This window comes from Trachemys scripta, chromosome 19 (assembly GCF_013100865.1).
Source record: "Trachemys scripta elegans isolate TJP31775 chromosome 19, CAS_Tse_1.0, whole genome shotgun sequence".
Taxonomy (NCBI): Eukaryota; Metazoa; Chordata; order Testudines; family Emydidae; genus Trachemys; species Trachemys scripta.
Window position 1 is genome coordinate 7,697,154 of NC_048316.1, and position 14,997 is coordinate 7,712,150.

A 14,997-nucleotide genomic window follows, 5' to 3' on the forward strand; every position below is an offset into this window, starting at 1 on the left:
GCCAGCACTTTGCTTTTTCCACATACCTAAGTACAGCACAGGACGATGCTCCTCTTAACAGCGTTTTAATTCACTCAGCCACCTTTTGAAGCTTGTGAACAAAATGATTCAATTATTTTGTTGCTTCTGCATTGAACGTAAGGTCAGCTGTCAACTTTAACAGTACAGAACACTGATAGGGAGTTAGAACTTAAAAGTAGGCCTGAGGGATTAAAACTAAGCACAATATTTAAGCAGTTACTTATCCATTACCGCATATGCACACATGGCTGTGAACAATAGGCAGAACATCACTCAGATATAAAGCAAAGCTAACTTTCACAGTGTTCAGCAAAGAAAGGGACAACACCGAGGTACTTGGCTATTCCCATTTTATAGATGGGCAGATATTCAATGTCCTGCAAAGCAACTGGATTAGAACCTAGCCCTCTGAGTCCCAGTCCTTTGTGCTAGTCTTGACCAGTCTGTCTCAATAGCAGTTAAAGGATGCAGATGATGAAATGACTGTCAAGTAGTCGGTATACCAAACCGTACTGGTGCAGGTCCATTAGTTTGGATAATTCATATATCATTTGTCAACTATCAATAAATCATATTTCATACTATACACAGACTGAAATTGTTCTTATTCTACAAAGAGATTTTAAATAGCAGAAAGCCAGCTGCTCCGTTTACTTTGGAAATCAGCCTATAATGTCACCACTTTCCAAACAAAGGATTTTTTTTTTTTGTATTGCTTAATAAGTAACACTGAAGTGGAAATATTGCCATACATTCTTGACACTCTTCAGTTTTCAGAGCTGTTGATCCCAACTAAAGTCCTATTTATACACAACACAGGCATCTCTGCTAATGTGTTGTCTTTTATCTTCATGTAGTCTGCTGTGCCAACGCTTGCCAATTAACAGACTTTTGGAGGGGGCGAGGGTCGTAACAGACTCTAGTTTCCTAGGAAGTGGACTGACACCACCAACAAATTCAATTCATAGTCCCTGCCCTAAAGAGTATGTGTATACAGCACCTGATCTCACCTGAATCCTCCTCCTCCTCCAAGTTCGGGTGGATTTGAACCCGTAACCTATGGGTGAATCACTTATTGACCTTGTTTTAAAAAAGGCAATTCATTCAATTGCTGTGTTGGTGGTCTTGTTGTTGGCTTGCTTTTATAAGGATAGTCATTGAATTTTCTGTCACAAATGGTATAAACCTTGGTTTTGGATCTGAACTTGAGGCCGAGATGCCATGGCTTGCTGGAAGATGTGAAGTAGTATAGGATGGGGTTCAGGCAGCAGTTGAAACTGACCAGGGCCAAAGTGACCCGGCGCATTTTGTAAATTAAGTTGGTAAACAGGCAACTTTGGATGAGTTGGACCCTCATCAGGAAGTGGAGTAGGTGAGTGAGATGATAAGGAAGGAAGCACAGGATGGAGATGAGCAGGATCAGGTAGATGGTCCTCAAGGCCTTCTTCTTGTGAATGCTGCGTCTGGTGTGGGCGATCCTCTTGGCGATGAGAGGGTAGCTGATGAGGATGATGGCAAACGGGATGACAAAGCCAAACAGCAAGGCACAGACATTGTAGGGCATCATGCGATGGGTCCAGCTAGTCAGCGAGAAGTTCTCAAAGCATGCGGTCTTGTTCTCTGTGCCCTTGTTGTGAAGGGGCCCCCCAAGGATAAGCGGGATCATGATGCTTGCAGCAACGAGCCAAAAGACGGTGACCACTATCCTGTAGTGGGTGACTTTGATCCGGATGTAGGTGAAGGGGTGCAGCACGGCCACGTAACGATCCATGCAAATGCAGGTGAAGAAGGCAATGCTGACGTAGATGTTGATGTAGTACAAGGCCCCAGTGATCCTACAAGCCATGTCTCCAAAGATCCAATCGTTCTGGTTCAGGTGGTAATGGATTTTAAAGGGCAATATACAAACAAACAAGGTATCTGCTACAGCCAAGTTGATGAGGTAGATGTAGGAATGCGAGGTGTGCTTGACCTTGCAGGTCAAAAGGTAAAGAGCCAAGACATTTTCTAGCAGTCCCAGTACAAAGACAGTGCTGTAGATGATAGTGAAGAGATGGTACTGGAAGTCTGCTTCCACACAACAATCAACTATGGTTGCATTCGAGTGTCCCCTGGCCATGGTACAGGAAGTGTTTGCCATGCTTTCTGCTGCAGGAGAACAAGTTCTGTGGGGAGAGCCTAGATTATCCTCTTTTTTCCAAAGCTGCAGGAGCTCTCTGTCCTGGGGTGAGAACTCGAGGTGTGGTGTTACATCAGCCAGCTCTGGTTAAAATGCAGCTAAAGCTTCTACGCTCGGTAAACCTAATAAGATAAAAATAAACATTAGTGTAGTGGGGAAAGACTTTCCGTCACGTTACAATCAAAAATATCCCCTAAAACAGGAGATGGGTTGAGATTAAGCAGCTGCAGCCCCCAGCTCGTTTAAGAGGCAGCTGGAGGAGACCAGTTACAGGAGCAAGTATAGAATATGTAAAGGGGACACACGTTTAACGTGCGATGGGCTGAAGAGTTAAATACTGGACTGTCCTTCAAATGTAGCACGAGATGGTTCCTTGCACTGGTGGAAGTCAAGCCCCAGTTCTCTGAGATTAGGCATCCAAGTCTGAGCATTGGACTGGGCCTAGCAGCCCTGGCTTCTGTTCCAGGCAAGTCAAGTCACCTCTCTGTGCCTGTTACCCCTTCTACCCTTTGTCTTAGACTGCAAGCTCTTCAGGGCAGGGGTTGTTTCTCATGACGTATCTGTACAGAGCCGAGCACTAGCTGCTACTGTAATACAAATAACTCTCTTGAAACCATTGGGATACCACCTCCCTGAGAAGTGAGGGTTCATGCAGTGTTTGTAAAGTGCTGTGAGATCCTCTGGTGGGAGCCCCTAGGAAAGTAGATGTAACTATTCATTATACATTAAAGGGGCACAGTCCGTCTCCTAACACTTGTACTGTTGTCACAAGAAGTACCAAAGATTATTACAACAGATGGGGGGGGGGGAGAAATAGTTTCATTTTGGCACTACAGGGCGAAGAGCAAGTCTGACTACACAATCTGTTGGTGGGGGTCTTTCAGATAACGGGGGGGGGGGGGGGAGGAGGGAAATAATTGCAAAACCACACTGTGGCCAACCATGCCTCTCAACTATTCAGTGGATGGTGTCCCAGGCAAGAGAATTTCACCAGAGCAGGATCTAAATGCACAGCAACAACTCTGATTTGACCCTGTCCCTGACAAGAAAAAGAGCGACCGAGAAATTGCAGCAGGCCTAAAACAAACATACTGACTCATGCACACAAACGAGGAGGTTGCAGTGGTCTTAGATGGAGAATTAAATTAAGGTAGATCCAAGGAGCCGCCAGGGTGATCTGAATAAATAAGAGTGATGTCTGAGTGGAGAGGATACTAGCAAATGAAGTGAGCAGTGGGGTTTTGAATAGGCTGTAGAATTTGTCAAGAGACAGTAATTTTACTGACCACTAGCTGAATGACGTGGAACAGAGCAGACTGAGTCAGTCAGCAGAGATAGCACCACATAGGAAAATACAGGTTTTTTCCATAAGTGACATTTTGCTGACCACACCAACCCACTCCAATCAAAGGAAAATCTCACGCTCTCACTTCTCAAGCAGTCTTGGTGTGAGACTTGACTAGCCAAGGCACAAAATCTACTTGCCCGACATCACCATGATGAAAACAGAGACTAATGTTCTAGTGGTCTGCTGAGAGTACAATCTTGCACAGCTGTGCTAAAGCCACCATCTAAGTAGGCATCAGAAACCAGGTCTGCCCCACTGAAAGAGGATGGCAGCCTTCTCAAGCCTCACAAAAAGGAAGTGAAATGTACGGCTGGAAGGGATCTTGAGAGGTCATCGAGTTCAGCCTGCTGGGCTGACTTGGTAAGACGGGTAACTCCATTTAGATGTTCCACTCCCTTACAGTGAACCTGCTTTGGATTAATTATGGCAAAACGAGGATAAGAGAGGGAAGAAAACTCTGAGGACATTCCATCATCAGCTCTTTACAAACAATTATAGCATCACAATACACATCGGAAGTAAATAAATTTAAGTATCTTCATTATACACCCGGGGGTAGAGGTAGTAGCAAAATGACTCTCCCCATGTCACAAAGCTAGGAGAAGCACCCAGTTCCCCAGATACAGTCAACTTCTCCCTATTGTAAATAGTTTACTCATGGTTCTCCTATTACTCTAAGGCCCCCATTCCGCAAGTAAATCAGCGTGCAGGACCAGCGCCTACATTTCTTTAAAACCCCAATTCTTTCTGCTGTATTTATCAAGGCCATTTTACTTCCTGCATTTCAGCTCGAATAATGAAAATCACCATTGTGAGATTCACTTGCCAAGCTCTCCAGGGTGGAAAATTTCTGGTTTGGAAACCCAGTAGTGAAGAGGAAAAGGTCTGTTGGATTGGAAAAGAAGTTTCCATTGTTATTAATGGAAACGTTTCTGTTAATCACAGGATAAATGTACGTTTTTACAAAATTTGAATTTCGGGTCACATGATTTGTAAAGCACCAGAAATGCAAGTATTCCCAATGTCGGGGTGCAGCATCCTAGGCAGATTAAATATCTTATGCTGCTAATTCCTTCCACTTGGCTGTAAAGTCCCCCCTCCCCCCCCAAAAAAATAAGTTACTATGTCAGCTGGAGCTAGTAAGTTATTTTCACACATTTACCAGGGGTGTTGCAAACCTAATTCAGCCTGATCAGTTGGAGAGGGGCTTTCCAACTTGTATTAACATGTAAGCATTCCTTTAAAAAAAAACCCAGACACTCGCTGTCAGCTGCCCTTGTGCTGTGCCATGCGGCGTTTCATGACAAATCAAGAAAGGGAAGTAAAAGAACTCACCCACCAGCCCCAGGCCACTATCTCACGCGAAAAATGCAACGAACACGCTGGATCCTCTGAAGATGCTTCACAAAGCAGAGGCTTGATGCTGAGCTCGCCTGTCGACAGTGTAGCACCACAATGAAGTCACCTTGCAAAGCATATGGCAAAACCCTCCCACCTTGCTCTGCAGCGAGAAACCACAGGAAGTGCAGAGGTCGGCCAAGAGTTCCAGTTCATACTCGGACTCGGCCGGTAGGTGAACAGAACATTTCACATCATGCCCAGCATGTCACGTGAAACTACAGTGAGATGAGTTTCAGTTTTGCCAGCAAGTGAAAGGCACAGTCCCATGTTCATTCACAACTGCGACAGGCACCTGAGCTACTACGCAGCCCTAGGCCTCCCCCTTAGCTGATGCTTCCAAATCATGGGCCAGTACTTGACTTTAGCCTGAGCCTAAATCCGATCCATTTCACTTGTGATTTTATTTGTATTTTAACGAATGCTTTTCCTGGTAAGGAGAAATGGCAATGATGCGGCAAGGGTTAGGCCACTGGTTAACGCCTTTCCAGGGAAACAGCTGCCTAAATGTGATTGATCGTGTCCAATTTCCTGTGTGTCTGTATCTATGTGGAGCTCAGATACCCAGGTGAGTCCAAAGCAACATGAAAGCTGGTCCCTTAACTGTTCTGCAATACGTCCAGTCTCTATGGTAACGACAGGGTGAGTCCAGTGCTCCACAAGCAGATGCACGAAGCCGTTGTATAACATCAGTCGGCACTGCCCCTACTGAGATACCGACGTTCACCTTCCCGACTGTGTGAAAGGGATTGTGTGGCATTTTCCGGGGCTCCTGGGAACTGCCAGTGGCACTGTTAGTGCTAAGAATGCAGCTCCTGACTCACCCGTGTGCAGCCAAAGAAAGTGAGTAGGAACCAACCCGCTATGTATGAAGGGAGAGAATAAAATGGAAAATTCTTACCTCTCCTTCAGTGGGTGGAAGAAGTGAGTCCACTGGTAAACCTGCTACCGGCAACAGTAAAGGGCTGAAATACTTCACCATCACCAGCTCCCAACCCTGCCTGTCAGAGTTAATGCACACTGCACAATCTTGCAACTAAGTATTTTTCATTTGTCTGAACAGGTTACCGGGTATCTAGTCCAACCCCCCCAGTAACAAAAAGCACCCTCCGAACCTTGAGGAGCTGACTGTAGGGCTCTGAACACCAGCTCTGCAGTCAAGGAGAGAGCTTGTCACAGGGTCTTAGAGTTCAGTCTCATTTCCTGTATATCACAAGCCACCGCCACCCAGCAACCAAAAGGAAACCAACTATTACAGCCCTCTGGAACCTCGATTTTGTGCCACAGGCAGAGAATAGGAAGGACCAAGATGCACTGATGCCCAAAGTCGCCGTAAATGGCGGGGAAATGAGTAAGTGAAATAGACCCTGATAATCTTGGCAGGTCACCTGCATCCACACACTGCAGAGGAAGGTTGGGGGAGGGGGGGGAAATAGCCACCCACAGTCACTGACAATTTGACCGTCTCAATAATTGCAGCACAGGCACATGAGGACGAGGAGCTAATTCATAAAGTTGACATTAGGCACCTTCAATGTGCACCAAACATGATTTTTGCAGCAGGACCCGGGCCAAGCACTAGTGTTTAACTGAGCGATACGTTCGCTTTCTTTTGGAAAAACCACAACAGACTGAAGTTTGCACTAACCAAGCCATAAGACACCGCAAAGCTTTAGAAGTAGTAAAGCAAAAGGCAGAGCGAGATGATGTTATATAAGAATAACGCCTGCTTCAGTCTCTCTGCCTAAAACTTTTGCCACAAAGACGAACTGTTGCAGAATATGCACAGCAAAACAGGCCCCCCTCCAGCACACCTAGGTCTGTTTTTTAGCTCCCAGTGATGTCAATGCTCAACACCTCCCAGGTACTCCGCTGCCTGCGGCATGGGCCTTTGCAAACAGAGTCTCCCTCAAGGAAGGCTGGGGTTTTGGGGCCATTCACAAGCCAGGCCAATTAACACACAATATGATGCTGACTGTATCAGACCTAGTCATAAAATAGGCAAAACTTGAGGTTTAAGTGTCACAAAAACCAATCCTGTTTGTTTAAAAAAAAAAAAAAAAAAAAAAAAAGGTATCCGTGTTCTCCATCGTGCTATGCTCCTGTGCTGATTCAGGTGTGCTTTGTGCATGATAAGCCTGCTGTCAGCCCCACGCATTAATAGCTGTAACACAGTTGCAGCAAAATGTCCTATTATCAAAAATAATTTGCTAGTCTCTAAGGTGCCACAAGTACTCCTCGTTCTTTTTGATAATCCTTGAGTGTGTCTATTGTTCTAGCAATTTTTTTCTTAAACAAGTAGATCTTCTCTGGCTTTTGCAAATGACCCCAATTAATAAAAGGCTATTATTACTTTTCCGCAATTTTCCATGTCTTGTCCACAACTCAGCTGCAATTATTTGACAATCATCCCGCAATTCAAGTTGGGCTTTCATGATACATACATAAACGACTGTGTCTCCTGCTGGTCTGCAAGACGACAGGGATTACAAAGAAGAGGGGTAAAGAGGAGACAAAGGTTTGCCTACTGTGGTCTGACCCCATTCTGCGTCTATGCCCAGGGGAAGTGACGCCCCTCCACTCACACAGGTCCCTTCCCTGTATGTTGGTGGAGGCAGGAGGCGAGGGGAAGACAGTATATGAGCGTGTAGCCAGTGGTGTGACCCAAGTAACTTAGAATCTACAAACCAACCAGCTGTCTGTCGCCCAGAATTACCAATCCTTCCAAGCCTCTGGGCACGTGGACAAATGACGTGGCGATGTCTCTAGCCACAATCAATGGGGTTTATTGAGACCCGGCCGTGTATCAGCATACAAAGCGAGTTCTGGAAATCTCTGCGACATGGCCCCCACCAACCGAGTTCTTTCAGGCACAGCTGCACGTCTCACAGGGCCGCTATTTTGCTGCGTTACCTTCTGTGTCCACGTCTGTGAGGAGAAAAAGGGAAAACATTGATGTGGAAAGAAAGAAAAACCCAGCCCCACCTGAAAGCACTTAAGTTTGTGTTTCTTCATTTCCTGCTTGGGCTCCGTCCCCACAAACGCGGGCAGATGGCTGGGTGGCTCGGCAGCCAGCGCTTCTTGGGAGAAGTGCCATTAGAACAGGCCAAAACTGACAAGCTGCAGCGTTTTCAAGGCCCGCCTAAGAGCTCTGCTTTGTCTCCAAGCTGGTTGTGTGGCTCTTTGTTTCCCTGCTTCTTGTTCCCCGAGTCCTGCTCGGGCACCTCCAAGAAAAATCAAAGGAGGCCTCGTCTGCTGCTGTGGGGGATGAAACCTAACCCCAGTTTAACAGAGCCTTGGGGAGCCTTGATAGCTTTAGCAAGCCCTGGGTGCAACGGAGTGGTCCCAGGGAGGGCTGGTGGGGCTAGCTGAGATGGACGCTCACCCCGGCCCTGGTGAATCGCTGGCTAATGAGGAGAGGAAGATTCTACCAGGAGCTGCAGAGAGAGGAAGTGGCTCTCAGGGAGGGCACTCCAGGGAGATGGGGGCCCCAGAGAGAGCCTGTAGAAGGTGAACCATTGACGTCCATTTGTCCCCACCCCACCTGTAGAAGGGAATTGAGTTTTGTTTATTCATTGCAGCTGCCATGTGCCTGGGGACAGCTCGGGGGTCCGAAGGCCTCTCTCTACGCAGCATAGGATCACCAGTTACACAAGCTTCTCCATATCGCCACCCACCATCATTTGTGCCCTCAACGCTGACCTGGCCAGGTAGGGCACAGTGCTGTGTAGCTGTCAGGACACCTGGGTTCTACTCCAGGCTTCTGCCTCGGAGCCCATGTGACTATGGGCAAGTCAGTTTTGCCTCTCCGTGCCTCAGTTTCCCCATCATGGGCAGTAATACACGTCTTTATAAAGGGCTGTGAGAGCGATGGATGAAGTAGCTCCAGTAGGTACTTGATTATTGTATCATTTCACAATGGTGGCTCACATCTGTCACTACGGCAACGCTCGCTAGGAAGTAATTCGATGCCCCCATCCTTCTCCCTTGGAGCGGATCGCTAATCTCATCAGAAGCAGGTACGCGTGTTTACGGCAAAGATTTCCTTGATTTCCTTTAATGGGACACTAACACAGAGGCTGTATTCGATTTAGAAATAAGATCGTCTTTGCCCCATCAAGACATCACATTCTGCCTGCAATAAAATCGCTTTTCTCGTTCAAGCCAGTTAATATCCTCCCTCCCTACAGGGGATATGAATTTTGGATTGTATGAATTCATAATCTTTTAGGAGAAACAAATTGGCTTTTTTTTTTTTTTTTTAAACTTCCTTAAGCAGTACCCGAAATAAACAGCTTAAAACAGATACCACGTCTCCGATCACAGGGACCCCCTGGATTTCTGTCTCCTGTTCTGGACAGGTTAAGCAACAGGCCTTATCATTACGGGTTCTGTGCAAGAACAACCCAGTGAGAGGTGGGAATGAAGATGCGAGCAAATTCTGGGTATCTGGCTGGTGCCCACCACCCTTCTCAGCCCGCTATTAAACATTTAAAGAGGGTAGTAGCTCTACTCGTTACGTGCAAGAGACTAAGTCTCAAACCCTGGGTTCTGTTCCTGTCTCGGGGAGGGCAGGGGTCAGGTAGTTAGAGCAGGGGACCAGGTGCCAGAATTATTGGATCCTAGACTTCGCTCAGCCACTGATTTGCTCTGTGACCTCGGGCAAGTTGCTGCCCCTCCTTTGCCTCAGTTTCCTCATCAAAACAGCCATAATGCTCCCGTGGGTGTAACGGGGCTTCATTAGTTCGTCTGTACTGACACAGCCCTGTTCATCCAAGAATCTCAAAGCCCTTTGCAAACTGTATGATGAATGTTTTACCAACGGAGAAAACTGACCAGGAAACGCACCCGTCCATGATGCCCCATTGCAACGAGCGCCCATTACAACTTCGGCACTCAGTGGAACGTGGCTATAAATAGCCTATGGGATGAATAATGGTGAAGATGGTTTTGATAGCAAGGCTGGGGCAGGTGACTGCTGCCTTCAGAGGCAGATCCAACTCCACTGAAGGAGTCTTGCGATGCTCGGGGTTCCCTCTGACTGGCACTACATGGATTCACTTACCAGCGTCATCATACTCCACAGATTTCAGGAAGAGTCCAGCTGCTGGAGCCATGGTGTTCTGTGGATAAGCCAGCGAGTCTCTAATCTCTAATAGTTCCTTTATGTGATAAGGAGCCAGCCTGCCTTGGCCAACTGCTACCAGAGCCCCTGCCATCCTTCGTACCTGAAACAACAGAGAATCCGGCTTAGAAATACCGCCCCGTTGTTGCCCTTGTAAAAAGCAGACGTGAAAACCCATCTGCTGCTTTCAGTGTAACCCAGCAGGGCCCAGGGGCATGTAACGTTCCATAACTACCAGGGCCAGGGAATTAGCCTATGGAGCGATGCTTCACGCCCTGCAGTTCAAGGCAGCATGCCCGGTCCCTGTCACCGTGGGAGGAGTCCTGCCAACACACACTGGTTGAGAAGAAGTGGCCTGAGAGGGCCAAGCAAATTCCAGCACTGGCGACCGGTAAATTAAGCCCCTTGCTCAAAGGAAGGTCAGATAAACCAGACCCCGCAAGAACGCTTTGTCTGTTGGGGCCTCTTCTGCAGGTATTTTTAGGGCCACCACTGGCTGTGGCATCTCCCTGCCAAGCCAGCTGCAGGAAGCTCCCATCACTCATCCCAGCTAACTCTGTCCCTCTGTCTGGACCCACAGGGCTCTGGGCGTCTCTTGAGAGGGGCTGAGTGGGAATTAAGGGGACTCGGGCCCTTGGAGGAGATTCCAAGCTCTGTGGTCTATTCTATGCTGGGCTTCTTTACTGAGAGCCAACCCAGGGGCTCCATCACGGCACAGACCCGCTGGGAGTGTCTACATTGCAATGAAACACCCGCAGCTGCCCTGTGTCCACTGACTTTGGCTCATGGGGCTGTAAAACTGCAGTGGAGATGTTCAAGGGCAAGCAGGAGCCCAGGGTCTGGGACCTTCCCCCTCCCCCCATCACGGGGACTCAGAGCCCGGGCTCCAGCCTGAGTCCAAATGTCCACGCTGCAATTTTGCAGCCCCACAGCCTACCCTCACGTGCCCGGGTCAGCCACGCCTGCTTTAGTGCGGTGTAGACGTACCCAAAGAGAACCAGGCCGAGACCCAGTCACCCCAAAGAGCCCTGACTCTCTGTCCATAATGTGGCAGCCTGGAGCTTCCACATCCCCCAGAAGCACCCCTTGGCCTTGCTCTTTTAACTCTCAGGGTCTGTCTACACTGCAACGCAACCCCAGGGATAGAGAACTCGAGTTGGCCGGCCCTTGGTTTGTTAACCTGGGACTTGAGCGTCTACACCCATTCGTAAGCCCAGGTTAGGAATCGTTGAAACCCAGCCTGGGGCTCCAGCATCTACATTGCATTATGCAGGTCTGAGTCCAGCCAGGCATATCCCAGACTTCCTAGCGCCCTCCCACAACGTGGCCACTCTTGCCCCTTGTTCATGGGGCCGTGCGGGAAAACTGGACTGCTCATGAAACTTGACCGTTCAGAGGACAAAGTCAGCCCATGGGATTGTGGGATACTCCCCGAGCATGAGTCCGGGGGGGCTGTGTCTACACTGCAAAGCAATAGGGCTTGAACCCAGGCTTGGAGCCTCCACCCCCAAGGGGTCCTGGGACAGAGCCGTGTGTGTGCACGGAAGAGGGGTTACGGGTGCAAACCCTGGACTTGCATTGCAGTGTAGACATGCCCTGAGACCCCGCCTTTGTGACACCCCCTCACGCATGGCCCCTACTCCCCCAATCCACTGGTGAGCTCCAGCAGCTGCCCCCTTTCTCCAGCCTGCAAGGGGCAGGGCATAGCCGTGGTAGGCAGTAGCTCTGCTGTGATTTGCCTGCTCCATGCGTCTGCCCCACTCAGCGGTGCCTGGGACTGCAGGCAGCAGTGACAGCGGCCACCAATAACACAAATCAGCACAGTGACCTCTACTGGTCAAAGGAGGAGGGGTGAACTTCAGACAAAATTCCTGGGCCCTCTGCATTATATCATGAGAGCCTTCCTTGCAGTGATACTGAGAGGGCCGGGGACGCTGAAACTTTCTGCTACACAGCAACGCTGCCTCTAACTGGAGCGCACGCGTGGGCAGAGAGAGCTGAGCAGAGGCGAGGAACAGCAGCACCCACACATCCCTCTGTGGTAGGAAACTAACGAGCACGCGACAGAGCTGGGCTTTCAAACTCAAGTTATGCAACCAACCTGGTTTCCAGGCGGGGGAGACTCGGGGGCTCGTGTCGCTCTCAAAAAGCCAAAAACAAGTGAGTCAGACGAGGAAGAAATGCCCCCGCAGCCAGGAATTTGATATTTCAAACACCTCCTCTGATCTGCATAGAACACCTCCCCACTGCCACTTGCTGCTTTCATCCACACCGGGAGGACTAGACAGCTACATGGAGAAGCTTGCCCTCATGTCCATCACCTAAGCATCTAGGCTAACAGTTGTCCTTTCCCGCTCTGTTCCTGGAACCGAAGGCGCTGCATGGATGCCACTGGCACTTGCACCCGTCGGTGCCTCCTGTCCCAGGATGCCCCAAAGTCGGCAGCCTCCTACGTCAGAGGCACGGAGCATCTCTGCAGACAGGCCGTGCACGCACTGCTGCCTGACACGGGCAGCAGAAGCCAATGCCCGCCTTGCAGCAGCTGCATCAACATCAACATGAGCAGCCACCGCCTGACAGCTCCTCCTCAAAAAGGGCACATCTACCAACATGGAGGAGAAGCGAAGCTAAAAACTAGAGCACCAAAGATGCGAGTAGGAATGAGGTCTGCCTACAGGAGGCGCTGTCACTCGTTAAGAGAGAGGAGCTGATAGAGCGTAAGCTCTTTGGGGCAGGACTGTCTTTTTCTTCCATGTTTGAACATGCTGGGGTTCTGGTCCATGAAGGCGTCTCAAGGGCACTATGGTAATACAAATAATTAATCATCACACTCATAGGTCCAACCCCTCAATCCCCTTAAGCCAGCTGTGATAGGGCTTGGGATGGCCTTTGGGTTCCATACGGCTGCTAGGAAGTGAAACACATTGTTGTGTTTTTCAAGGCACTGACTGCCCAGTAGCTAGTTAGTTATAGACGGGAGCTGGACAGGCGTCACTGCTAGCAACCAAGCAGCAAAACCATCAGCAACAGCTGGGCCCGTATCCTCTCCAGGCAAAGCTCTGGTGGGGCAGGAGAGTGGGCACTGGCAGTGATCCTGTTCAAAGCACGCAGTGCAGCTGGAGAAAGGAGACGACGGGATTTCACAGCTCCCACAAGAGTTAATGCACAAAACGGAAACGGTCCACCCATTGGCATTAGCATCGCATCAGCCAGTGCCCCTTTTAAGGGGCATGGGCAGAATCAAAGGGGGAGATGGGGCGGGGCGCTGACTCTGCCGACGGGATGCTCAGTGCTTTCCGAACATCAGGCCCTTTGAAGGCACCTCAAAGCGGGCACCCCGGAAAGCCCCAGGTTGGCCTTTTCAAAGCCCTCTGCTCTGATCCCACGGGCAGGCCCTGCGGCTCCCCTCAGGCCGTAGGACATGGCAGTCCCCGCCCCAAAGAGCTCATGGTCTAAAAGACAAGCCGTAAGAGATGGACGAAATTAACAAGTGGGTGGTGCAAGAAGCCAGCCAGCAGCCGAGCTCTCAACATGCCCAGGAGAATGTGAGTCTGAGTGAGTAGCCATGGGCCATAATCCCCATGGTTCAGTCAGCGGGTGCTGCGAGGGCTTCGGACCTTTGCCCCTTCTGGCTGCCTTTCCAAGGGCATAGCTAGCCCAGTGGGGACCTGGGGGGATGCAAGGCACTGTAGAAATGCTAGATGTTATTTAGCCTTTGCTCAGGGTCCCTGCCCTGCAGGTTGCATGGGGCAGAGAGCGCTGTTCGGCCTCTCACAGGAGGAGGACACTTCCATTTTGCTTTTATGCAAAAAGCACACTAAAAAGTTACTTGCTCCCTTTTATATTATTGGCAGCCTGTCCTCAGCCGTGTCGCTGTCTCCTCCCCAGCTACCAACCAGCTCCCCCACAGCCTTCCCCCGCATGACTCAAGGGGAAAATTATTCCAGCATCCATGCCACGAAAAGCTGCCTCGCCCTGCTTTCTGTGCTTGCTACTGTCTCTGCGCTCTCTCCATTCCAGCCCAAGGCGTTAGCTTAGCCGTCTCAGAGAAGAGTTTAAATACCTTGTCTCCCGTCACCCCCCAGAATCAGAGCAGGACTAACTGAGGTTTCACACACAAACTCTAATGCAGGTAGCTAAGTGTGGACAGGACTTTTGCACAAACCCTTAAAAACCAAGGTCCTGTCTGGCTATGAAAGACCCTAGGGCATCTTTCATAAGAGCAAGGTTTGCCCTGGTGTCTGCCCACTCGCTGTCACACACGGGGCTCCCTGCCAACCCCGAGGTAGCTGCATTGCAGAGCACAGGGCTGCAGGCTGTGTGTACATATAGTTAGGGGAGCATTTGGGGATGAAAACTGCTAGAGCAATTGGAATTCTATCACAGTTAATAACTTTGCATCAGGAATTTCCTGCCATTAGGATCCTCCTTTTTTTGGTGACCTATAAAGGTAGAAATAAAATTATGCTGGCACCCTATTTATTTATTTAGCTTCTTTATGGTGCCACCTGATAATGAAAAACAGAAATATCAGGAATATCGAGTCTGATTTTGCTGGAGGAGCTGAAAACCTTGAGTTGGGACTTCCTCAGCCCTTAACTGAAGGGGCAGGGGATGATTAAACTTTAACAAAAATGTCTTTTCTCCCAGATGTTTGGCAGGCGTTTGAGTTGTGGTAGGGCCTAGGAGCGTCTGTCACATCTCATCTAAAAGGATCCCTCTTCTCAATTGCTCTGGGTCCACTTTCTTGAGAGTTAAGATCCTATAATCCTTTAAGCTCCCCAATCACAGAATCTTAGAGGAACAGCAGAGTAGAAACAACCTGAACTGCTAAAACAAAAACTCAAAGCCCAGGCTCCTTCCTGCTCGTTATGCAGTTCATCATGCTGCAGCACCAAAGGACACAAGCACGTCCTGAAAGCCACC

General features: G+C 49.2%; 1 protein-coding gene across 9 annotated transcripts in view; it reads right to left on the minus strand.

The window, feature by feature from the left end:
• Positions 1 to 52: 52 nt before the first annotated feature.
• PUSL1 (pseudouridine synthase like 1) overlaps positions 53 to 14,997 on the minus strand; it is a 74,511-nt gene continuing 59,566 nt past the window's right edge. For 3 of the 9 annotated variants that reach the window (XM_034753457.1, XM_034753458.1, XM_034753456.1), the window contains 4 exons: positions 10,012 to 10,174; positions 7,635 to 7,874; positions 4,884 to 4,981; positions 2,269 to 2,322 (listed from right to left, as the gene is read on the minus strand). In XM_034753457.1, coding sequence (XP_034609348.1) covers positions 7,843 to 7,874; positions 10,012 to 10,174 — 195 coding nt within the window. In that variant the 3' untranslated portion in view covers positions 2,269 to 2,322; positions 4,884 to 4,981; positions 7,635 to 7,842. Of the gene's footprint in view, positions 2,323 to 2,505; positions 4,594 to 4,883; positions 7,006 to 7,634; positions 7,875 to 10,011; positions 10,175 to 14,997 lie in introns of those variants that run through there. The other 6 variants (XM_034753452.1, XM_034753451.1, XM_034753455.1 and 3 more) reach the window with 6 other exon arrangements.